Here is a 25,682-nt window from a genome sequence, read left to right as displayed (position 1 = left end):
AGAAGGGAGGGGCAGGCTGGATACCCATCCTTGTACGGTAAGCCCCATGGAGTCTTATGGGAAGTTATAGGTAGTGGGGCTGTACTTGGCTCTATGGGGACCTCAAAAGCCTTGTGCTGACTGAAAAGAGAATACTAAAAATTACATGCACAAAAGTTTTGTTCTGTTTGAGACAGGGTCTTGCTATATAGTCTAGGATGGTCTTGAACTTGTGATTCTCCTACTAAACCTCCTAAGTGCTAAGATTACAGACAAATGTCATCAGGCCTGGCTAAGAATTCACCTTTTGAGACCATTTATAGACAAGACATAAAAACATCAGGGCTGGGGAGAGGATATAGAGGATGCAGCTACAAAGGGAGCTTAACTAACCACTCCTAAACCCAGGAGACCCGTGGCCAGGCAAGATCTGCCCATGGAGGAGAGACAAGAGGAAGGCTCCCGGCCAGACCACACCTCCAGGCAGGCCACGCCCCAGACCAGCGGAACCCGAGAGGCATGGCTGTGCGCAGCCCGGACAGCAAAGGGAAGGGCACTCCGCCGCCGGAAGGAGCGGTGCGCTTTTTGGTCCCCGGACTCAAGCGCTGAAGTCCCGAGGAGCAATGGAGAGTTCTGAGCCTGACCCTGCGGATGACACTTCCATGGACGCGTTCCTGGAAAAGTTTAAGAGCCAGCCGTACCGCGGCGGCTTCCGCGAGGACCAGTGGGAGGAGGTGGGCGGTCCTGGGGGCTCCTCAGGGGTAGGAGCGTGGTCCTCGCGCCTGGTCGCTGGCTCTCAGTTGAGTGCTAGAAACCATCGGCCTCGAGGTTTTGAGGGTCTAAGTTGTCAGTGCGTTTACGACCACAGCGTTTGGCAGGCAGCGCTGTGACCCACCACCACCTGGTTCTGCTACCAGAGCTGTTTCTTGAGTTCTCTGAGCTGGGTTCCTTACTTGTAAAGTTGCTTTCCCTGAAGCATCCAGGGCTCATAAGGTTGGGATAAAGATGAAAGGAGATGATGAAGGTGGTCAGGAACGTGAGAGCGCCCTTAGAGAGTGTTGGAAATCAGGATCCCACACTCCAGCTCCACCAGAGAAACGGGCCCGTCATGAGGATTTCAATATCATGATCAGTGGGGAAAAACAAAACAAACAAAGAAATAAAAAACCCTTTGATGCTGTGTCTTGGGATTGGATTTAGTCAGTGGACAACACTAATCTGATTTATTCTATTAAAATCTAGGAATTTGACAAAATCCCTCTATTTATGAAGAAAGCACCGTCAGAAATTGATCCTAAGGAGTTTCCTGACTTGGCTTGCCTCCAGTCGATTATTTTTGATGATGAGCGATCTCCAGAAGGTATGTTGTGACTAGCATTTGCGTTGTGTCTTTGTTGAGGTGAGCTAAAGAATGAGTTAGATGGCTAACTTGTCACTATTCACTCCACACATTCTTCATTGGATACCTACTAAGTGCACACAGTTCCAGGCCTCAAAGGTCAGACTCCAGTGAAAAGCCTAAAGAATCAGGAAGGATGTATGATAAGGGCCAATAAGTGTATTATTGCTGCAGTGGGCACTGTTGTTGAGCTTGGGGTCAAGTGCCTTTACCTGCTGAGCCATCTCTCTAGAGCATCTTTTATTCCCCCATTTAAAAAAAATAGCACTCATAGCTAGGCAGTGGTGGCCCATACCTTTAATCCCAGAACTTGGGAGGGGAAACAAGCAGATCTCTGCGTTCGAGGCTAGCATGGTCTACAGAGTTGAGTCCAGGATAGCCAGGGCTACACAGAGAAACCCTGTCTCAAAAAAAAAAAAAAAAAAAAAAAAAAAAAAAAAAAAAAAAAAAAAAAGAAGCACTTAGTAATATATGTCATAACATTTTTTGGAATTGGTTCTACCATTAAGTTTCCATGATGTTGTGTCTCTATATTGATGCCCATTTTATCATACTCTTAATTTGGATTTTTTTTTCCTGTTGATTCTATCTCTTTCATGTATCACATAGCTGTTAGTTTGCCTTTCTTTTGCTCTGCTAAGACTGACCAAAATGGATGTGGGGGAAGAGAGGCTTTTATTTTAGCTTGCAGGTTATAGTTAGTCCTAAAGAACTCAAGCAGGAACTGAGGCAGAGACTATGGAGGCCTGCTCACTGGCTTGTTCATTGCCTTGTTCAGCATGCTTTTTGTACAACGCAGGACCACCTGCCCAGGACTTGTACTGCCCAGTGTGATGGGACCATTCATATCAATCATTATCAAGAAAATGTCCAAGACAGGCCAATCTGATGGAAGCATGTTGTAATAAATAGGAGTGTTGGGCTACATAATGTTTGTTATTAGCCCTATGATTATCATGGCGATATTATCTAACCTGTATCACAAATAATAAGACACAAACACCTGTTAGATTTTATAAATTGCCTTATTTACCTTGGGCTGGATAGATATTTCTACCTGTGCTGTCTGAATCACCTCACCATCCATCTCCCAGCCCCGATGCCATTCTCTTAACCATCCTATCATCCATCTATAATCTTATAAATACTTGCTTTTATTTTTTAATTGGGCATTTTCACCCTATTATTGGAATCCTTCCTCCCAGCCCCATGTGGTTTCTTCTCTAGCTGACCCATCATGGCATCCTCCTTCCTCCTTTCTTCCTATCTTCTCCCTTGAACACAAAATCCCAGGAACCTTAGCCACACCTACCCCATTCTGCCTTGCCCAGGTATAGGCTATTTACTTGACCAGTCAGGTATGTCTTAGGCAGGTTTACAAAACAAGGATGGGGGTAACCAGATCTTGAGGGCCAGCAACAGAATCAGACCAAACTCCAGCAGAGGCATTTGCTTGTTTGTCTCCTCCTTTGAGGCTCCCGCTTTCCAGATGACTCTAGCTTGTTTCAAGATGACAAAAAAACCTACATGCACAATATTACCTTACTGCATGATAGAGATTTTTAGTGAGCTTTCTGAAAGGTAGGACATGGTACTTGTTTCCTCGTCTTTGCAGAGCAAGCCAAGACCTATAAAGATGAAGGCAACGACTACTTTAAAGAAAGAGACTATAAGAAAGCTGTGGTTTCATACAGTGAAGGGTTAAAGAAGAAGTGTGGAGACCCTGAGTTGAATGCAGTCCTGTACACCAACCGGGCAGCAGCCCAGTACTATCTCGGTGAGTACTCATTCCGACTCTGTTAGCTGTTCTTTGTGTGCGCATGTCTTCATGTGGCTGGGGGGAGGAGGGTTATGTGTGCGCAGGGGAGAGGTTAACCTGGGATGTCGTTCTCAGGAGCCTTCTTCCTTTTTTTTAGAACAGGAGTCATTGGCCTGGAGCTTTCTGAGAAAGGCTGGCTGGCCAGCAAGCCCCATGAGTCCATTTGCCTCTGCATCTCCCCTCAGCATGGGGATTACGAGCATATGCCAGCACAAGTAGCATTTTTTATAAGGGTGACTAGGGGTTGACTCAGGTTCTCAGGCCTGTTGAGCAAGCCCTTCACCCGCTGAGCCGTCTCCCCGGCCTGACTATTATTTCTGAAGAAGTTACATCAAGGGCTGAAGAGATAGATGGCTCAAAAGTTAAGAGCACGCACTGCCCTTCAGAGAACCTCAGGTTCGGGTCCCAGTACCCACGTCAGGCTGCTCACAGCCGTGTGTTCACAGGCACAACTCTAGCTCCCGAAATATGATGACCTCTTAGGTCCATGAGCATTCATGCATGTGTGTGCACATGTATGCGCACGCACGCGCACACGCACACGCACGCACGCACACATCTTTAAAAAAGAAAGAAGAAATTTATGCCAGCTCATGCCTTTAATCTTGGAACTTGAAAGGCAAAGACAGGTGGATATAAGAAATTTCTTAAATTGATTTTTTTCTTTTTTTTGTTTTCATTTGTTTGTTTGTTTGTTTGTTTTTGAGACAGGCCTTCTCTCTGTAGCCCTGGCTGTCCTGAACTCACTTTGTAGCCGAGGCTGGCCTTGAACTCAGAGAGATCCTCCTGCCTGTGCCTCCTGATCGCTGGGATTAAAGGCATGCACCAACACACCTGGCCTTAAATTGATACTTTTCCTTATTCTGTGTAGTGTTTTCTCTTTTTGGAAACGGTGGCTGCTGATGCTCTCTGAACGAGAGGGAGAATGGGGCTGAGGGCTGTCTGCTTAGTTCTCCTTTACTGAATTACCGCCGGGCCTGGGGGTTTCAGTCCACATGTCAAGTTTTTGTGTCTGCCTAGAGTGAACCTCCAGTCTCTCACCAGGTTTGGGAAGGGTGATGGCCTTTCTGTCTGCCTCACTCCTATTGCAGAGGGCCCTGGTGCCTGTGGCACGTAGGCCTGAGGGCTTTGTCCTCCTGTACTGTGGCTTGGTAGCTCAGGGCTTTTCCTCTGTTTTCTGGTTCCAAGCATGTCCCTCTGCTTTTCAGCTTTCAAAATGTATTCTGTGTTCTAAGTGCCTTTGTAAGTGTCTGGGACCCTGTAAATCTCAGCCCCTTGGGAGAATGAGGCTAGGGGATCCCAAGTTTGAGGTCAGCCAGGAAAATTTAGGGGAATTGTTTGTGAAAGCTCAGTACGAGAGGGAAATTACAGCTCACTTGCGTATACTGATCACGTCGATACCTAACACATTATTCAAGGATTGTTGAGAATAATTTCTAAGAGAAAACTGTTGGTTCAAAGTGGGTGCTAATTTATTCTCTAATTTATTGGGACACTTTTCTTTTCCATGTCCACACCAATTTCACGTTGGCATTAGTTTCCCAGCTACTAGTGACACTAGGTATCTCCTCACGTGATTGCTAGCCATTGCCAGTTCTTCTGAATTGCCTGATGCTGTGAACCCTAGGACTCGATGAATGTAACTTTATTTTTCCAGAAGAGTGTTCGGTTGTTCTGACTCCTTGGAAACTGTCAATGCCGTGATATTTTGGAAACATTTTGATCTCAAAACTTGTTCTTTCTTTTATTAATGGCATTTTGTTAGGCAATTTTCGCTCTGCCCTCAATGACGTGCTGGCTGCCAAGAAGCTAAAGCCCAGCCATGTGAAAGCCATAATAAGAGGTGAGTCTCCATGAGCTGCGGGGTGGCCATCATTGTGGAAAAGCTAGTGCTCTACACGTAAAGCTGCCAGTGAAAGCTTGGCTCCTGAGGTGCTGGGCACTGGGGAGGTCACCTTAGTCCTGAAGCCTTGACGTGAAGTTCCTGCTTCATGTCGGCACTCCTCAGATGCCTCTACCTCTTATGCTGTGTTTGTAGGAAATGGAAACTCACCATTTTAAATTACTAAAGAATAAAATTAAGACAACAGCATATTCTGATCTTCTCCCCAGTTTACCTGAGTGAAAGGCAAGATATTCAAATACCATGTTAAAAGCGATTAAAAGATAAGTTGTGGGGTCTTTGCCAAGAACTCGGCTGTTGGGCTCTTCCCACGTTTTTCGTGGTATGGTCTGACCTTTGTAATAACACTGCATTCATTATTTTACTTCACCTTTTCTTTGAGCTTGGGGTGCTTTGCAAACTTTAATTTATTCATCATGTGTTGAACTTCCCTACATTGCCATGAGGCAGTTTAAACTGCTTTACCTAAGTCATCCCTCTTTAGATGTCTGTGGATGGGGCTGGGAAGTAGATCCTTGTCCCTCAGCCGCAGGACAGAAGGCCCTGAGTCAGGATGGGCTGGTAGAGAACAGTCCTGTGGAACTGATTCACCGTCAGCCTCACCTTATAGTCTGGTCTTGGCAGGACAGCTGCTGTCAGTGTCAGTTTGCTCGTTTGCAGATGATGAGGTTAGAGTCTTTTTTTTACAAAAAGTATGTATTTATTTTGTGCATGAGTTGACACACATATGCCATGATCTGTGTGTAGAGGTCAGAGGACAACGTTTAGGCTTTCCTCCTCTACCATGTGATCTCCAGGGAGTGCATTTAGGTCATCAGGCTTGGCAGCAAGGGCCTTTACCTCCTGCGTCATCTCCCTTATCTGGGGTTGAAGTCTTTGACAATCAAGCCTTTATGGTAAAGTTCTGATGTTTTAAATTTCGAGGAAAAGCCTAAAAGAGCCTAAATAGAGAAAATGAACACAATTGTATTACGTTTTAGAAATAGAATCAAGGTATGTTGCTTATAGGTAGGGCACTTCTCTGGCATGCACAGAGTGCCTCATTTCATCCCAGAATGCAAACAAACCTCAAATCAGTCAAGCAAAAAACCAGAATGGGGGCAGCTTCAGTAGATGGCTATGTAAAAAAGAAAAATTAGAAGAGACCCAGTTTGGGGCTTCAGTGTTGACTGATAGCTGAGGGAATTCTGCCTTATTATAAACATCTTCTGAGGGTTGGAGAGATGGCTCAGCAATTAAGAGAACACTCTGCTCTTGCAGAGGGCTAGAGTTCAGTGCCCAGGGACTCTCAGTTGCCTAGGACTAGATAACATTTCTGGCCATTTTAGGCAGGCACTTTTGTGTACATATATACGTACACACACACACACACACACACACACACACACACACACACACACACACTTAAAACAATAAACACATCATTTGAAATAGGCTTTATTCTCCCATCTGCAGACGAGGAACCTGAAGCTCAGACATGGCCTTTGTCCAGGGTCCAGCAGGTAGATGACAGCCATTTTGTAGCCCAGCTCTGTATGACTACAGGGCCTGTGTTCTTTAATGAGAGGTTCCATTTTTGGGTCCTGTAGACCAGGAAGGCTTGGAAGTTCTGAACTGTGGGGGGATTAGGTAATTTCTGATCCATAGTACTCAAACCCTTTCCTTGTCTAGAACTGAACTACAAAGAGCTGCATCCTGTCTCTCCTTTTGGGGCTGGCTGGTGGCCGGTGGGGAAGGAAGGAGGAGCTTTGTTCAAGGAGGAGCTTTCTGTGCATGTTGTTCCTAGATCCTCAGGACTCTGGCTTCTGCAGGTGCCCTCTGCCATCTTGAACTGAAACACTTTGCTGAGGCCGTGAGCTGGTGTGATGAGGGGCTGCAAATCGATGTCAAAGAGAAGAAACTTCTAGAAATAAGGGCAAAAGCAGACAAGCTGAAGGTTGGTAACTGTCCACAGTTTGCATTTGCTAGTTAGCTTTCCTTAGACTGTGACTCAAGCCCTTGTGGGAATACACGGTGTGCATGCTAGCTGTCTATACTAGTGGTAGCTGGCTTTGCCCTGCCAAGAGCAGGTGCAAAAGCCAGGTTGCTGAGAAAGGTGGTGCCTGAGCCCAATCTCTTAATGGCTGAGCGGGAGTTTACTGAGCAGCTAAATGAGGCTTAGGGGGAAGGAAGAACCTTCCAGACAAGAGCCCTAGAGGGATACTTCAACAAATCTGTGTTTGAATCCTACTTTTGCCACTGCTGAAATGCCGTGGACAAATTCCTGCTATTCCTTCTTCCGGGCTTTGCAAATGAAGAGTATTATACGTACCTTGAATGTTTTTATGAAGATGAAATGAGCTAAGCGGGTTTTCACATTATCTAGAGATATAATATACAACAGAGACCACATGATCTGCAGAGCCTAAATTATTTGGCCTCTTCCCTTTGTAGCAGATGCTGGCAGTTGTCTATCAGCTGCAAAGCCAAGGGTGAAAGCAGGAGTGCTAGGGGTGGAGACTGGGGTAGGGGAAGAAGATATGAACTCCGTTTCTGCCAGATCAAGTAGAATAGTCATGTTTTCCTCTCACAGCTTATAACTGCAGAAGGCAGAACCTGTGGATTTTTGGCATGGATTCTGCAGCTATCCCTGAGAGGTTGGGGTCCCCATGCAGTGCCTGTCTTCTCCACTGAGGTCCCTGAATGGAGATGCCCTTTCTCCTTTATTGGTGGCATCTTCCTCATCTGCCTAAGCCCACGTTCGGGGCAGTCAGTCACCCACGTTCGTTGTACTCAGTCCACACCACCAGGTACGCCAGGCACAACACACTGGTGTGCCTGGCCCTTTACTTGGCAGCACCCCTCGGTGAATCACAAATTCCTTGGGTACAAGAACTAAAATTTTGGGTTTTTTTAACAAGTGGGTTTTACATTTCTGCTGGCCCTGGGCCTGACCCTTGGGACTATGCCATGCTCTTGTTTACTGAACCAGCCACTGGCTAACCCTGAGCAGGAATGTGGCTTATGTAGAGTCTGGATATAGTCCTGCAGGCTGGGTAAGAGTGAGAAAGAATTACCTGGAGCGGTTAGCATCTGAATTTTATTTCCAGAGGATGGAAGAGAGGGATCTGAGGAAAGCAAAGTTGAAAGAAAAGAAGGAACAGAGTCAGAATGAGGCTCTACTTCAGGCCATCAAGGTGAGTTCTCAAACCCTAGGCCACACAGTGTATGAAGTCCCCTGGTTGTGTGAAGCCTTCCAGGACCTTTCTTGGGATGCTTTTGCCTTTACAGGTGTTTTTACCCTGGGCTCTGGAGTCAGAACAGCACGGTCAGTTAGCTCTGCTCCTGCCTGTGCCAGTCTTGGCAACATACTGAGTGCGTGCTCTGGGCTAGGCATCCTCTCATTCCATCTCCACAGCAGCCATCTGGGGAAGGCCTTCTTGTTCCTAGTTTACTAACCTTAGATTGAAAAACACCTCATGCAGCTCCTGGGGTCAGAGTCGGGGCCTTTGCTCATCGCTGTAACGTACCTTACAGCCTGAGGAAGCCCCAGTTTTAGGGTGTTGCTCACACTAACAAGAGTAAAACCCTCCCTGTCCTGCATTCTTAATTGAGTGTAGTCTAGGAGGCTCAGTGGCCAAGCCAGTTAGCGCTTTGGTACTTAACCTGAAACCTGAAATGAATTAGTCTGTGCATCTTTTTTTTTGTCTTTGGCCTGTGGCTAGTCTCCCATTTGATGTTGCTCTGTCTTTGAAAGGTGCCTGCTGGGCTGAGGTTTTAGTTTCATTCTGGGTTCAAGTTATGCACCCATTTAAGTTTTAACTTTGAGAACTTAACTTAAGTGTACCTCACTTGTCTCCCCCAACAGGCAGCTGGTTAACACATATTAACAAATTAATATGGGGCTGGAGAAATGGTTCAGAGATGAAGAACAGTGGCTGCTCTCTTCTAGAGGACATGGGTTAACTCCCAGCATCCACATAGCAGTTCACAACTGTCTGTAATTCTAGTTCCAGGGGACCTGGCACCCTCAGACAGACAGACATGTGGGCGAAACACCACATAAATATAAATCTTTTAAAATGTTAAGTAGACTGGTAAGTGGGTATGGTGGCACATGTCTGCAGTGCCAGTACTGGAGATGCAGAGGCAGGAACCTGGTGAATTTGAAGCCAGTTTCAAATACTAGTGAAACTCTCGTCTCAAAAACAAAACAAAAAATCCCAACCCAACAAACAGAATAGAACAATATGCCCTAGGTTTTTAAATCTGATATTCATTCAGAGGATTTGGCCGTTTTATTGAATAATGTACCCAGATATTTGCATACAGAGTTTATTTATTATTATTACTATTTGCTTGAATATGTTGTCTTTGTGTACCACATGCATGTAGTGCCCACAGAGGCGGGGCCAGGGTGTTAGGAATCGAACCTGGAAAAGCAGCCGTTGCTCTTAAACACTCAACCGTCTCTCTAACCCCACATCAATACACAGTGCTGCCTTAGTTAGGGTTTCTCTTGCTGTAATGAAGCATCATGACCAAAAGCAGGTTGGGGAGGAAAGGGTTTATTTGGCTTACACTTCCATGTAATAAGTCATTAGTCAAGGATGTCCGGGCAGGAATTCAAGCAGGGCAGGAGCTGATGCAGAGGCCATGGAGGGTGCTGCTTACTGGCTTGCTCCTCATGGCTTGCTCAGCCTGCTCTCTTACAGAACCCAAGACCATCAGCCCAGGGATGGCAGCACCCACAGAGGGCTGGGCCTTCCCCCATCAATTACTAATTAAGAACATGCCATATAGCTGGATCATATGGAGGCATTTTCTCAAATGAGGTACCCTCCTTTCAGATGACTCTAGCTTGTATCAAGGTGACATAAAAGTAGCCAGCACAAAAGCTGTGTTTTACTGATGATTTAAGGCAGAGGCCATAGATGGCTGACATTGAATCAGTTCTCATGTTTATGTATCATCCAAGGCTTTCCTGTAGGCCGCGGTAGAGGGCACTAATATCAACAGATTGCTTGGCCCCACAGTAGCTGATCCTTTAAGAAAAAGTTTGCCATCTAGGGTGTACCTGTAATCCCAGCACCTGGGGGCAGGCGACAGGAGAATCAGAAATTCAAGGCCAGCTTGGGTTACATGAGACTGTCCCAAAAAGGGAAAAGAAAAGAAAAAGTTTGCCAACTCCTACTTTGGGGCTATCATCCAAACTAATTTTGACTTCTCTAAATGTGCTTCCCTAAACCTTAGAAACCTTGACACACAGAAGAGGTGGCCCTAATCTGGAGACCCTTGGTGGAGCTATACTTCAGAAAGGCAGTCAGGATAAAGTCAGGCTTTATTTTAGCATCCCATATCCTCACCAGAGGGAAGCATTTGCATTCCTTTATTTGTTGCACTCCTGCCCATTCTGTGCCTTTGCACGCGCTAGTCCTTGGGGTGGCCTGTCCATGCATCCTCTGCCTTTCAAAGCCAGTGTTCAAGCCCAGCACTCCTAAGATTCTGCAGCTTCCGTCTGCAGGTCCTCGGCTCCACCTCCTACCTTCTGCTGTAACTGTTCCTTAGCCGCTCCCTCTAGACCAGAAACAGCCCGAGGGCAGGGAACTGTGTCCAGCTCTTCTTTTGATGCAGGGCTAAGCACACAACAGATGCCCATGAAGGTAAGTTAGACAGCTGGTGCCTACTGTGTGCCAGCCACCAGGATAGTTAAGGTGGATCTGTGTGGAGCAGGCCCTGAGGAAGCTCGTATGGCTGGGGCTTGTTTCCGTGACCTGTGTTTGCATCTTCGTACGTGATAGGGTTTGTTCGAGTGTGTGTTCCTGTCTTAATGCAGGCTAGGAACATCAGGCTTGTCTCTGAAGTGGCCGGTGAAGATGGAGAGTCAGCCTCTGGTCCAGCTGAGGTCTTCCTGGATGGGCTTAGCTCTGAGAACCCCTGCGGAGCCAGACTAAGTCTAGATGAGCAGGGCCGGCTCAGCTGGCCTGTGCTGTTCCTGTACCCGGAGTATGCACAGTCTGACTTCATCTCTGCTTTTCATGAGGACTCCAGGTGTGTGTTTACCCAACAGCCCTCCACCCAGCTGTGTGCTCTTCCTGCTGACGTGTCAGAAGAGACAGGTTGGCTTTTGGCTGAGGAGCAAAGAAAGCAGTTTAGAGGCTGTCCCCTAGGACGCTGACAGGCTTCTCTGTCATCAATCAGTTTACTTGCTGCCAACACAGGTCTTGCCTCATCACTGCGTGGGTGGTTCATTGTATATAGGTGGTCCGTTGTATATAACTTCACTGTGGTGTATTAAAAAATGTGTAGATTGTACCATCTAACTTGTGATTTCAAAGGGCTAATGCTTAGAAAGACTTTAGCAGAAAGCCACCAGTGGCGCTCTTGTTTAAAACTCTACTTTATTTGGGGTGTTTAGGCCTCTACCTCCTTTCCACCAACCCCCAACCTTAAGTAGGAGAGAGAAAAGGTTAATGGGGAGAGGGGCCCAGACCCCTTTACTTCTCTCAGCTAGTTAGGGTCACGGGGTTCTTTTAGGGCTCTCTAGCAATCTCTGTCAGCAGCAGATGCAGCCAGCAGGCTCCTCCACGCCACTGCGCCCCACCACACCCTCTCTGGTCTCTAGTCTCTCCAAAGCGTTATAGGTCATGCACCCACACCAAACGCCACACTGTACTCCACAGAACACCTCACAGTCTCTTTCTGGGATCTCATAGTCTCAAGAGTCCTAGACTACACCCCTCTTTGTGTGGCACATAGAAGGCCCTTAGCAGCTGGCGAAGATCACACCCCGCACATGACAATTAATAGGTGTAGACAAACTATAACCCAACTAAAATCCCACAGTTGAGATTAAAACAAAAGCCTATTTCATGACATACAAAGAAACCAAAACTTCCATTACAAAAGACTATGTTACAGACAGTGAAAAGCCTTCATGCTTTGGCGCTCTTGTCAAAGTAGGTTAAGCCTGACTGTCATGCTATTGTTCGTCAGTTTTCCGAGTTGGCATCCACGGAGTGATGTGGGAATGTAGTTGGAACATTGATACCCAAAAAGCACACCTTCCTCTTTAGGTTTATTGACCATCTGATGGCCATGTTTAGTGATGCACCCTCCTGGGACGAAGAGCACAAGTACCACCCGGATAATTTGGAGGTAAGAAGAGTTTTATTTCATTCCTAAGGGATATTGGGAGGTGTACACAGCAACTGAGGGTTTTAAAAACTGTTTGTGTAGGATGCGTGTGAGATTTGCCAGAGCATGTGTGGAGGTAAAATGGACAACTTCTAGGCATTGGTTTTCTCCTCTGTAGGTTCTGGGGATTGACCTCAGGCCATCAGGCTTGTCCATCAAGAGCTTGTACATGCTAACCCATCACAGTGAGTGGTGCTGTGTTCTCACTGTCACCTGTCAGGTGGGCTCCCAGTCCTGTTTTCGGTGATGGTCACCCTGGTCCCACCTGACCAAGGAGGAGTCGCCAGGTTGCTACTGCACAGTCACTGTGTGTGTGTGTGTGTGTGTGTGTGTGTGTGTGTGTGTGTGTGTGTGTATCACCAGTTCTGGCCTTCCATCATGTGATTTCTGAACTCAGGTCATCAAGCTTGGCAGCAGGTACCTTTACTACTGAGCCATCTCAGTACCCCAACATTTATTTGACTCAGTGGATTTATGGCTTTCTCTTTTACTCAATGACTTATAGTTTATTATTGGTTGTTTATGTTCAAATTGTGCTAGAATTGGTCAGGGGCACTTTCTTCGGGTTTGTTTCTGTTGATTAGCTTACTTGCCGTCTTTAAGTACTTGTTTCTCTGAGTTGTGCTTTCTTCATCCCAGCTCTGATAGCAGCCATTTTTCCCAAGGACCCCTGGTTGTTTCTTTTGGAGAACGGTGTTTGGAAGCCAGGATCTCTGTGCGCTGTTAATATTGGGAAGGGGACTCATGGCTGAGTGTGTGTGGAACGTGTGTCCCCAGTTCTACAGCATGGGGTTTGCTTTATTCATTTTCTCTATTGTAATGAAGACTTCGGGGCTTTTGGAGTCAGGTTTTTCCTGTGGAGCGCAGGCTGGCCTGGGGCTCAGGGTAGTCCCTCTGCCTCAGCCTGTGTGTGTTACGGTTACAGCTGTGTGTTACCATGCCCAGCTGACCTAATGTCCTTTGATCAGTCCCCTTCTGTCACCAGCATGGCACCTTCCTAGAGGAGCCCTGAGCCCCATATTGGACATCTGTCCCAGCATGGCAGCCTTCCTTTTCTGCAGACTCTGACGTTCTGCATGGCTCATTCCCTCTGTATCCTGTTCCGGCTCTAACCTGCACACAGGCCATCCTGGCTGGGCTTAGTGGCCTGTAATCCCAGCCACTTAGGAAGCTGAAGCAGGAGTCCAGCCTGGACTAACAAGCAGTTAACTTGGGTAAAAAATGTGCATTTTTTTGTTTTTAAAAGCAATGAAAGAGGGTGTGGCTCAGTGGTTGATCACTCACCTAGCATGTGTGAACCCTGGGTCCTATCCTTGGTACTGCAGATAGCAACAGAGAACAAGAACAGTGAGCCATTCTCTGCCGTAACTGGTGGTCACCCTTCATCTATGGAGGCCTGATAACCCCTCATCGTTTGTTCTGCCCGACACGTGTGGATATTGTTTTCAGTCCTCTTGGGCTCCAGCTTGCTGCACTAGGCCACGTGGCTTCCAAGGAAGCCCTTCTTTTCCTGCTCAGGCTGCCTGACTCCCGGTGTGAGTGCTTCCCTCTCCTGGTTGAGCTCCAGCGTGCCTCCTGTGAGAGGTCCTCACCTTGCTCTGCGTACATACCCTTCTCACCTGCTGTGGCTCTTCCTTTGCTGTGGGTCGCTGTGGCTTTCTATTCCCCAACCCCAACGGCATGGGGACTAAACCGAAGGCTGCACAGTCCTGGGCTTGAGCTTTGGTGCCTCCTCACTGTCTGAGTGACAGGAGGAGCTATTCCCCTCCCTGACCTTGGAGAACACAGCTGGTTGTCAGCTTTCTGGGTAGCACAGTGGGAGCTGACTGAGCACCTGAGCCTGCAGCCGTGTGGAGGAGGCAGGCCTTCCACTATTGCTATCCCATCTTCTCCTCAGAATGGGTGCAGCATGGTAGTGCTGCCGAGCTCTTGTCTCTCATTCTCCCCTTGGCTCATCTTACAGGTCTACTTCGAGGATGAGGACAGGGCAGAACTCTACCAGGTGTCGCCCAGGAGCACCCTGCTAGAGGTGCTGCAGCACCCCAGGTGAGTACCTCCATGGAACGATGGGAAAATGCACAGGCCCCTTCCCAGACGCTAGTCAAATCCTCTGCTCACTGACAGCCATCGCAGCCAAACTTACGAACAAACAAACGTGCTAAGTTGTATTTGAATGTTCATGTATGTTCAAAGGTTCACCTTGAGTGTGGCTGGGAAGGGCCAGGAAGAATGGGGAGTGTAATCCAGTTAACCACTCTTTGCTGCTCCCTGCAGGTACGCTGTGAAAGCCCTTACACCAGCATTCCTGGTCTGTGTAGGGTCCTCTCCTTTCTGTAAGAATTACCTTCAGGGGAAGAGGGTGCACAGGTAATATTTGATCCAAGCCCCCAGGTCTCTTCCCTCAACTTCCTCTGCCTGGAATCTACACACTTGGATTAGCTGGGCCGACCTAGAGTCCAGCACTCTATCCCCAGGGACAATGGTTCCTAGCCTCATGAGGCTACTGGCCTCTTTGAACCTCAGCCTGTCTAGCTGAGTACTGAGCTCTAGCTGGGCCTCACCTCCTCAGATTCACAGCTCTGCCCTGGTCAGAGCATCCTTGGAGTCCATCTCTGAAAGAAGCATTTGCTACAGTTACCAGAAGAGCTGGCCTTGGTAACTCCCTGACCTGTAGACTCTCTCAGGATGCAGCGACAGTCATAACTCTGTGACACTGGGCACATACAGAAGGCACTCCTCGGCCCTGCACAGAACTCTAAGGCCTTCAGGCTGAGAGACTGGTTCAGTTCTCTCACCAGCATGGGGAAGAGCTGTAAGGGATGCTGTGGATGCTATGAGATAAATGGAGTCACATCTGTTTCTGTGCTGACGACTGTACAGACTGGGATCCTTGGGACTGCTCAGCAGTCTGCCGGTTTCCCTGACCTCCCACTGTGAGAACTTCCAGCAGACCAGACCAGAGCTTCCCCAATTCCTCAGCTTGCGTTTTGCTCCTGCCTCAGCAGAAGAATGCTGGATTAAGGTGTGCACCACTGCCTGGCTAGGATTTCATGCCTTCTGATCTGGAAAGTCTTTACCTTCACAGGTTGTTTTTGTCTTGAGCTGTTCTCTGTGTCCTAGAGACTTTGTGTGCTCTCACCTGCAGTACCCACCCCTGCTCCCAAGGGGAGCATACTGCTCAATGCCCGTGCAAGGGCAATGAGATGTGACATCTGACAGAAGCTTGAGGAGCCAGTGGGCAGGGGCCTACAAGTATTCTTTTCCCTCTCCTATGAGGCTCCATTTCTCAGATAGGAGCATACCCTTCAGCCTGGGTGTCTGTGCAAAGCTCACAGGAGCTGGCCTAAAACCAGTGTTTGTAACATGAATGGCATTTTTTTTTTTTTTTATGGTAAACACTGAGATTTAGGGGGTTGTTACTGTAGCAAAACTGACTAATACATCATTAAATTGAAATCAGCTGTTGGCCTTCAGATGGGCTAATTTTGGGTCTTGTGTTGTATGCATCCTTGTTTCTGGAAGGGAAATTGTCTGGAATATTAAGGGAGACCAGTGCAGTTTTCTTTCCCAGGGCAGGTCTCTACAACCTTTTCTCCCCTGTTTTTGGAAACACTGCAGACATTCTCAACTTACCTAGAGACTTCCCCTGACTTTCTTATAAGAACTCAAAGTCTATGTGAAGAGCCTAACAGTTGGCAGCAGTCCAGCAGGCATTGCAGGATCTCAGGAGCAGCCATCTGCAACCACCTCACTGTCATGGGCAGATCACCTTCCACTCTGCCTTCTTCCTGTCCAGTTAGAGATCTGACTGCACCGCATCTTAGGCTCAGTGAGGCTGAGGTGAGGCAATGGATGACAACAAGGTTCAAATTAAAATGCACCTGGTAAGTGTTCTGGACCTTCTTACCCTCAGGCCCTGCCCTTTTCATCAGCCAACTTCTACTCTTTTTCTTCTAGTCCTTGTGAGGAGGACAGACACGTGGTACCTGAGCACAGGTAACCAGCCACATGGCAAAATAATAGTTTAGTATAAATGGCTTATTTTAAGTTATGAGCTAGTCAGAGAGCAGCCTAGCTATACGGCTTAGGTATTTGTAAATATATTTTGAGTCTCATGAATCATTATTCTGGGAGCTTGGAGCCAGGAGGAAAAACATGCACCCATACTACATATTTGATCCTCTGGAGTCATCAGCTTGGATGCCACAGTGGGAAGGGAGTGTTTTAGTTTTTGTTGTGATGGAACACTGGGTAACTGAACTTATAGAAGAGTTTATTAGGGCTTTACAGTTCCAGTATGTTAGAGTCCAAGACCATCATGGCGGGAAGCATGGCAGCAGGCAGGTAGGTATGGCTCTGGAGCAGCAGCTGAGAACTCACATTTTGAGACAACACCACAAAGCAGGGAAAGAGCTAACTGGGAATAGCTGGGCTTTTGAAGTCTCAAAGCCCAGCCCCAGTGACATACCTCCTCTAGGGCCATACTTCTTAATCCTTCTCAAACTGTTCTACCAACTAGGGACTACACATTCAAATATCTGAGCCTCTGGTGGTCATTCTCATTCAAACCACCACAGGGAAAACAGGCACCAAGAGCTGCACTGTTAGTCCAGGGCCAGCTCTGCTGCTTGAAGCCCCTTTCAACTGTGAAATGATTGTCTTAACATTGACATTGCTTGTAGCCCTGTGCATCTGAGGCCTCAGCCCAGGATTGACATGTCCACAGTGAATAGCTCTCCGATTGTCCTGTTCTGGGCACATACACACAGACTGGCAGCACTGCACCAGCGGTTTGCAGTTGGGTGATTCTGCATGACATCATTCAGATGACATAACTTGGTGGGTGCTGCTGGCATTAGGAAGGTTGAGGCCAGGCATGGGTCTTCCCTGTGCCCACACTGGCACGTTAGGGCTGAAGAGCACCATGCAGCCTCCGACTTAGGGTCATGCTGCTTAGTGGATATAGTGAATCTGACCCTGGGCTGGCAGCTGCTCCAAGGAAGAGAGATACACAGCAAGCAAGCCTGTCCTCATCCTTAGCCGAGCCCTCAGAGCCTCTCGCTTCCCTCAGCACTCTGGCTGTCAGGGCCCTTTAGGAGCTCCGCTCTCACACTGGTGTGGCTTGCTTTCCTTTCTGCAGTCTCCAAAGGCAGTGTGTCCTGGTCACAGTCCAGCTATGCAGCAAGTGGAGCAGTAGCCAAGGCCCTCTGCTCCGGAGCCAGGCTGCCCATTTCCTACTTCTAGCCTCACACACTCCAGTGGTGGGCCTTGGGTACCACTTGGCCCAACTTGTCAGTTCTTCATTTTCTTTATATGCTACATACTGTGAGGATTGAACAAGTTAACCCAGTGAAGCCCATGGACCACAACTTGCCTCATAGCAAGTGTTTGATCTGTGACTCTTTATCCCCCAACCTTCCAGTGCTCTCAGCTTCAGGCATTTGCACATTCTGTTCCCTTTTCCTGGACTACTGTTCCTCCCATTCCTGGTGTCTAGCCTGTAAGCTGCCTAGTGCCTCCTCCAGGCAGGCTTCCCTGGCTCCTTAGGCCTGTAGTCTGTTGCTGTGCACCATCACTGCCCTTCACACAAGGCACAGTACTAACTTACCTGCTGGTTTATCCTACTTTGTGCACTGCCTCTAGGGCCCAAGCTGTACGTTTGTAATGCCAGGGCCTGGCACTGCACCCGCTCAGCATCTCAGCAATCCACAAACAGTCACGGGCTTGGGACCTCAAGAAAGGGTGACTCGTGAACAGGTCAGAGGTAGAAGCCAGCACCTGTGGGGGACTTGGCCCTAAGTTGAAGGACTGTGGGAGACAGTTTGAGCAAAGCTACAGATGCTTGAGGTAGCATATGCTGGAGAGCAACCTGAGTAGAGAAAGAGCAGCCAGGACTGAGCGCCTGGGCCAGGCCAGCAGCACTGTAGGTGTGTGGTGTAGACCGGCTCCCACACCTCTAGGCCGTGGGTAGTGTAAAAAGGTGGCATGCAGAGCTTGAGCAACCTGCCCAAAGTCAACTAGTGAACTTGGAACAATGAAGTGGAACAGGACTTGAACTCAGGACCTTCCTGAGCCCTCCAGAGGAAGCAGGACTGCCAAGACTGGGCCTGCCTCCAGGTTTGCTGTGGGCCCAGAGGCACCATTAACTCCAAGCTTATGGTACAGTGCTGGCAGTCACGGAGCCGTGCAGGATTCCCAACCCACTTAGGAGACTGTTCTCTTCAGAAGCTCCAGCCAGAGCCTGCAGCCACAGACCTCTGTCAGTGGGGCTTCCACTGAGTTTTCTTCTATGACTTTTTATTCCATTCGGTTTCCTTTAGCAGCACAGATTTATTACCTCACAGTTCTGTGGCCAGAAATGTGCATTGGCTCTGCTGTTCTCTGCGCCAGGATTTAAAAGGCTGAGGTAAAAATGTCAGCCTTCTAGGCTCTTCCTGGGGATTCTGAGAACCTGCATCAAGGCTTTGGGGCGGTTGGGAGACTACAGTTCGCTGAGGTTGTAGAACTGAGGCACCCCATGCCTTATGAGCCCCTAGGGGGTGCTCTCTCTGGGCCCTGGGTGTCTGTAACTAAGTGCTCAGGGCTTATCACCTTCTGCATCTCAGGCCTGGGGCTCCCTTGCCACATCCGACTCGAGGCCGAGAAAATCCTCTGCCTTTACGGATTTGTGTCATTAGACAGTGCACATCCAGACAATCTTGTTTTAAGGCGTACAGCATTTTCTAAAAGTGTTTCTGACACTGAAATCGGCACATAGTAATTAGACACCCTTAGCGCAGTGTGGCCACTTCTGTGTGCGTATTTACTGTGGAATGGCCACACATGCACCGTCTCTCTCTCTATTGCAAACACTGAAAAATCCTCTCTACCGGCCCTTTGAAAATAGCAACCTGTTGTCAACTTCAGTTGTCCTACTGTGCTATAGAACTTCAAAGTGATTCCCCCTGTTCCTCAGTCGTCCTCTCCATTCTCCTCCTCCCCACCACCCTTTGACACCATTTCCAGACTTTGGTAACTACTAACCTGTTCTTCATGTGTTTTGAATTACACTTTTTACTTCTACAAAAAGCACAACCATGCCCGGCTTCAGCCTGTTTCTGAGAACCCCAGCAAAAGCATCTGCTCTTGCAAAGGGGAAGCACTGGCACACACCGGGGTGTGCCCTCCCTGTACCTTGCTGGCCCTGCAGTGTTGATTAGCCAAGGGCAACAAAGCTCAACCCCGGCAGTTTGTTGGCAGCCTGGCAAGCTACTGGCTTGACAACTGGGGCACGGCCCCTGCACGAGGATTCTGTCTGAACGTGGGAAGCATAAGCATGCTGCCCCCTTCTGCTGGCCCACGGTGTGTCCCCTGCAACCCACATGCAAAGGATCACCTAATGTCAGGGTGGCTGCCACTTACCAGTGCCTGCAGTGGCCCAAGTCTGTCCCCATTTCACCTATAAGTAAGTTGAGTTACGGAGACTCTAAGGAAGTGCCCTTCAGAGTCCTACTCAAGTAAGTAGCCCATGCATTCTTAATCTAGCCTGGGCTCTCACGCTACAAAGAAAACCATTGTTTTAAGTTAAGTACCTTTTATAGTAAGTTTGCAGTAACACCTAAAATTATCTTCCCATTCTTTCCCCAATAAAACAAAGCCCAACAATCCACTAAAACACACTGGCATCTTAATATAGGAATGGGCTGCAGGAACTCTGAAGAGGTTGGTAGCCAGGCAGTTAAGGTGCAATTTCAACGTATTTCTGCAAAATTCCTTTATTGATGGCTCAGCAGGTACTTGTTCCATTGAAACAGAGAATATTAACGGAGGCCCGATTCACATTCTAGGCTGATTTACATGATGGTTATATACCAGCCGTTCTCCCTAAGTATTAATTCAGCTGTTTCCCAGCCAGTTGCCTTTAGACCTCTCCAAGGAATGAGCAAGTAAGTGATATTTCAGCCTGCACTGAATTAGCCAGCCAACATCCCCAGTTCACCTGTTTATGGCAAGAGGTAAGCTCCCTGGGTTCAGAAATGAGGAAGGGGTGTGGTTTGAATGTTCCAAGGTGAGGCATTCTGGTATACCGCTTGCTTGACTGTCCCAGGAAGGTTATAAAGCATTTTCCCAAGGACAAGATCCAGGTCTAAGGATAATGTTAGTGGCAGAGCCAAGCCTCCTGGGGATTTCCTAAATTGTGCAAATGCATCCTCAGGAGGAAGAGAAGGGTTTCTTGAATGCACTCTAAAAGTTAGTCTCTCTCTCCTTGAGACAGGGCTTCTCTGTGTAGCCTTGGCTGTCCTGGACTCACTTTGTAGACCAGGCTGGCTTTGAACTCAGATCCACCTGCCTCTGCCTCCCAGAGTGCTGGGATTACAGGTGTATGCCACCACACCTGGCTTAAAAATTAGTATTTCACACAGGTGTCTCTGCAACCCCATATTGCCTTACATTCCTCTGAGCATCGTACCAAGAAGAAAGAGGTGTGCGAAGGACAATTTGTCTTGGCTCACAACCCCAGAAAGTGCTCAGTTTAGGATTATGCCTCTTTAGATCTCTGTCTGCTCACCAAATCATATTGGCACCACAACACTAGCTGTGTGATCCCATGATCCCAATGTCTAATACTCAAGCCTGGTCCAGGTTGGTACTGTGCTTTGTGTTTAACTCCTTGTTGGAAGACAGAACATGGGTACCTGTTTCAGCAGCCTATGAGGCTTTGGTAGCTCAGTGGCTGGCCTGCCGCTTGCCAGTCAGATGGCAGGAGTCACTCTGTCCCTACTCCAGGCTGTTTTTCACCTGTGAACCAAGTGCTAAAGAAGTTCCCCTGTCCCCAAATGTGGGGTCCCTGGGATTCCGCACCATCCTATTCAACGTGCACATCTATGGAAAGTCGAAGATTAACTGGCCCTCCCTAGTCTTGGAATCCGGCTTTTAACGTGCCTTTAGGCTAGCTTTCCTTAAATAAGTTTACAGAACATTTGCAAGAAAATAAAAAAAGAAATTAAAGCTAGGCTTAGGGGCGCATTCTTGTAATACCAGTCCTTGGAAGGCTGGGGCACGGTTGTGAAGCCTGGCCCGCTGCATCGAGAGACCCTATCTGAAAAATGAAGCTGAAGATGTGTGGACTGCAGCTCAGTGGGACACTGTCCGGCATGTGGGCAAGCCCCTTGGTTCATTTCCTGCACCAGAAGGAATAAATAAAGTGCTTGTGTCTAGCAGTTTTTGTTTGAGGCAAGGGTCCCAGACTGGTCTCAGATTTGCTATGTAGCAAAGAATGACCTTAAACCTCCGACCCTTCTGCTTCCATATTTTGGGACTGCAGATACTACAACACTGTCCTGGTTTACGCGGTGCTGAGGATCCATGGCAGGACTCCATGCCTGATAGCAAGGACTCTACCAACCGAGGCATGAATTTGAATTTCTCACAAGGCTAATTAGATCTAGTTTTCCTTATTGAAACCACTTTCCTTGGGCAGAAGGCAAGCAACGTAGAAAGGCACAGCTTAGGGCCAGCATGTGAGTTCTAGGTGTGGTCCTCCATAGCCATGCGTCCCTGGGCCTCAGGTTCCTCACCTGTAAAATGTAACAGCACTGACCTTGCAGTGTTAAGGTCTGGAAGCAGCGTGCGAAGGTGCCACACAGCAGTGGTGTGAGGCAGGCCCTCAGTAAACCAGGCCACTAAAGGCAGAGAGGGCTGCCATCGGCCTGATGCCCACTGAAATCACTCAGAGAAATAACCAGCTACGGTGTGGGTTTCAGGGGTAGATGATCCTACTCCAGTAGCTCTTGATTCTGATTGCAACCAGAGTCTTTTGGAGGCCTTCACCTGTGTGGTCCTAGGCCAGAGCCCCACTGGAACTAGAAGCTCCGAAAGGGTAGGGATCCCAATGTGCAGTAAAAGCCTCAGCTGTGCAACCCGACCTGAGCTTGCTCTTAGAACCCCAAGTATGACAAAGGCTGCTTGCTTCTCATGTCACTGTGACCAAAATACGCCGAAGAAACAACCTAAATCAGGAGTATTTGGATTTCAGAGGGTTTGGTTCATAGTCACACACACCCACGTGCTTGGGCATGACTGCATGGTTGCAGGAGCATGTGGCTGGAGGTGGCTGTTCAGTTGATAGCTGGCCAGAGTGCTAAGGGGAATGCAGGTGCTCAGCGGCTCTCTCCATTTCCTCTCTGTCCAGCTGCTGCTACTCTACAGAACCCCTACCCTAAAACACACACCATAGTTCCCAGTGCGTCTATCTGCCAAAGCCCAGTGGCTCCCAGGGTCTGCTTTGGAGCCCTGAGCCCTTTCGGTGATTTACCTTCCTTGGCAAGTTGGCTCGATTTAGGGTCACCTAGTGTTGTGAGGCTCACCCCTGATGTGCCCATCAGAGCCTTCCCAGAGAGTGTTAACCAAGGAGGGGAAGACCCACCAGGAATACGGCACTGTTCCGTGGACTGGGCAGCACATGTGGAGGTCACAGGGGCCGGGATGGAAAGCCATTTCCACGCTCCTCATCTGGATGCTGGAGCAGGCACTGCTGCGGTTTCCCACAGAACCGTCAGCTCTCAGTCACTCCTGTGCAGCTCAGGAATTCAGCTCTGCGCCCAGGACAAGGTGAGTGTATGGCTGGGGCCTGCTGCTCCAGGAGTCCTGAAGAAACCATTTAAAGCCGGTCCCTGCCACTCCCCGGTGAGTGCAGCGGAGGCAGCAAGCTACTGGGTGTACTGCTCAAACAGGAGATGCTATTTTTGTTTCAAATCAACAGACAGAAAAGCTCATCAAAAGGCTTGCCTTTATTCAGTCAATGGAACATGATCTCAGTGCGGAAGTGACCCAGCAGGGTCAAGTCTCTGGAGGTAGTTCTGGGCCATCGGGCAGGTATGGCTGCTTTTGGGGAAGCCAGAGGAATGAGGAGCCAGAGCCATGTGTCTAGTGGAGCCACTCTGAGCGCTCTAAGGACCTTGTAGACCTGACTCGTCTCCATGTCCAAACAGGAATCCCAGGCCCAGCAGGGGAGCAGGCGTCAAGTCACCAGTGACTTAGCAGCAAGCTGCTTCCTGCTTCTCCGGAGCTCGTGGCTTCTCAGCGGAGAAGAGCGGGTAGCCCTGCTCTCTATACTGAGTGGAGTGCAAGGCATGTGGTCAGACTATGGGATGGGGCTGGGGAAGCATGGCCCCAGCTTTCAACCATTCCCATCCTACACCTAGAAGCTCAGCTCGAGGGAGCTGAGGTCTCCCAGGTCTCAGGTCTCTTTCTCATCTTTCAGTCTCCTAACACAAGAGTCTACATGCAAAAGGAATGGTGTATGGTAGCATGGCCAGCCCAGGTGAGGATCAAGTTAATGACAAGTAAAAACCATCACAAGCGAGGAGTAAGTATACATTTCCCTAATGTGGTCTCACCTTCCACGAGAAGCCACTTCTGGAGCGACCAGCCAAGAGAGGAGTGGTGGGAACTATGGCATTACAGCAGACCCCAAGGACAGGTGTGACTGGGCACTCAGACAACAGGGACAGCAGTCAGTAGTTCCATGACTCCCTCTTTGGTGAGGAAGACCACCTCACCCGTGTTCTGACACCAAACCTCAAAGTGTGCAGGGTCCTCCAGGGCCCTCTTGCCGGCAACGATCACAAAGGGGTAGCCAAGCTTGTTGGCATCTTTCAGTCTGTTTCCGATGGTCAGGTGAGTCCTGTCATCCAGCAGGACCTCCCCTCGGAGCTGAGCCACTGCCTCTGTGATGTCGTCATATAAGTGTTCCACAAGCTCTGTGGCTGCCGCCTCCTTACTGCCCTTCTTCGGGGGGATGAGGCAGACTTGGTAAGGCGCCAGGAGGCTGGGCCAGCGGATGCAGTCTTCTGTAGACAGAACTTCGATGGCAGCAGCCAGGATCCGAGTGACTCCCAGGCCGTAGCACCCCATTTCAGCCGGTGAGGGTTTCCCGTTGGCACTGGTAAACTGGGCATTGAAAATGGAGGAGTACTTGGTACCGAGGTAGAATGTGTGGCCCACCTCAATGCCTTTGGTTTCTGTCAGTGGACCCTGGCAGTCAGGACAGATTTTTTGTGACAAGTCTAGCGTCTCTGTGTTGGCTGCAAAGTGGCAGCTGGGGCAGACGACAAGCCGGTCCTCTCCAATGTCCACTGGTAGCTGGAATTCGTGGGACATTGTGCCCCCAATGCTGCCCACATCTGCCCTGGCCTTCAACCATTGCAACCCCAGCCTGTCAAAAAGCCTACAGTAGGCATCACACACTAGGCCATAGGTCTCCTGAGCAGCCTCAGGGGAGGAGTCAAAGGTGTACATGTCCTTCATATAGAACTCCCGGCCACGGAGAAGACCGAAACGGGGCCTTGGCTCATCCCGAAACTTTCTGGTAACCTGGTAGAGCAGTAAGGGAAGCTGCTTATAGGACAGTTGCTTCTGGGAGGCAACCAGGGCTGTAACTGCTTCCTCATGAGTTGGTCCTAAGCAGTATTCTTTGCCGTGCCTGTCCCTCAGTCTCAGCAGCTCCCTGCCCATCAGGTCCCAACGGCTGGTGGCTCGCCACAGCTCGGCTGGGCTGAGGCTGGGCATATTGATTTTCTGGCCCCCAACAGCCTGCATCTCCTGGTCTATCACCCGTACAAGCTTCTCCATGGCACGGACTGTGTAGGGCATGAGATGGTAACAGCCAGGGCTTGCTGGGAGGATCAGGCCCACTTGCAGCATCAGCCACTGACTCTTACAGGTCAAGTTGCTGGCTCTGCCCTCCACAGAAAGCACTTGGTCTTCCCGGAGGTTCTGTGGCTGGAACATGCGGGATAGTGCCAAGCGATGCCCTCTTCTTGGTGCACAGTGGTAACACTTGCGGATGATGTACCTGAAGTGCTGGCGGCTGCAGGTAGCCAAGGCAGACAGTGTTCTGCATCTTGTCAGCAGCCCTTCCATGACACCCAGGTACCTGGAGAAAAATGAGTCATGTGAGGATGACAGTTAAATGGGTTCTCAGCAAGGGAGCCAAGATATGGCTCCTACCATGAATAATAGCCCAGCCAATCACAGGACCAACTCTCTTAAAAAAAAAAAAGAAAGTCACTGGGGACATGACTCAGTGGTTAAAAGCACTGTCTGCTCTTCCAAGGGACCCAGGTTCAATTCCCAGCACCCACATGGTGGCTCACAACTGTCTGTAATGCCAATTCCAAGGGATCTGATACCTTCACACTAATGCACATAAAATAAAATTAATTAAATTATATATAAAAGAGTCCACACACAAAAAGAAAGTCATCCTGATATAGTGGTTTTTAATCCCAGGACTTGGAAAGCAGAGACAGTTGGATCTCTGTGAATTTGAAGCTAGATTGGTATATAGTATGTGCCAGGAGAGCCAGGGCTATGTAGAGAAACCTTTTCTCAAAAAGAAAAAAAAAAAAAAAAAAAAAAAAAAA

General features: G+C 48.7%; 2 protein-coding genes across 5 annotated transcripts in view; one reads left to right on the top strand and one right to left on the bottom strand.

Moving 5' to 3' along the window:
* Positions 1-551: 551 nt before the first annotated feature.
* Ttc4 (tetratricopeptide repeat domain 4) lies at positions 552-15,749 on the top strand. The gene is made up of 10 exons (XM_055629082.1): positions 552-713; positions 1,222-1,339; positions 2,994-3,155; positions 4,963-5,040; positions 6,912-7,036; positions 8,190-8,276; positions 10,916-11,130; positions 12,156-12,237; positions 14,240-14,322; positions 14,551-15,749. Exons 1-10 carry the CDS (start codon positions 603-605, stop codon positions 14,645-14,647), a joined length of 1,158 nt encoding a protein of 385 aa, XP_055485057.1. The 5' UTR covers positions 552-602; the 3' UTR covers positions 14,648-15,749.
* Positions 15,750-23,026: 7,277 nt separating this feature from the next.
* Pars2 (prolyl-tRNA synthetase 2, mitochondrial) overlaps positions 23,027-25,682 on the bottom strand; it is a 4,335-nt gene continuing 1,679 nt past the window's right edge. For all 4 annotated transcript variants that reach the window (XM_055628688.1, XM_055628685.1, XM_055628686.1 and 1 more), the window contains exon 2: positions 23,027-25,192. In XM_055628688.1, the coding sequence (XP_055484663.1) occupies positions 23,752-25,179 (1,428 nt within the window). In that variant the 5' untranslated portion in view covers positions 25,180-25,192 and the 3' untranslated portion in view covers positions 23,027-23,751. The remainder of the gene's footprint in view (positions 25,193-25,682) is intronic.

The sequence above is a fragment of the Psammomys obesus genome, unplaced genomic scaffold, assembly GCF_907164565.1.
Source record: "Psammomys obesus unplaced genomic scaffold, mPsaObe1.curated_primary_1811, whole genome shotgun sequence".
Taxonomy (NCBI): Eukaryota; Metazoa; Chordata; class Mammalia; order Rodentia; family Muridae; genus Psammomys; species Psammomys obesus.
The sequence above is the reverse complement of the archived record's forward strand: the minus strand, read 5'-3'. Positions and strand labels throughout refer to the sequence as shown.

Bases quoted from the DNA above. Each gene is read 5' to 3' on its own strand.
- Ttc4 (XM_055629082.1), top strand. From the start codon at position 603: ATGGAGAGTTCTGAGCCTGACCCTGCGGATGACACTTCCATGGACGCG. The intron at 3,156-4,962 runs GTGAGTACTCAT...GCATTTTGTTAG, and splicing joins AGCAGCCCAGTACTATCTCG to GCAATTTTCGCTCTGCCCTC. The intron at 11,131-12,155 runs GTGTGTGTTTAC...CTTCCTCTTTAG, and splicing joins GCTTTTCATGAGGACTCCAG to GTTTATTGACCATCTGATGG.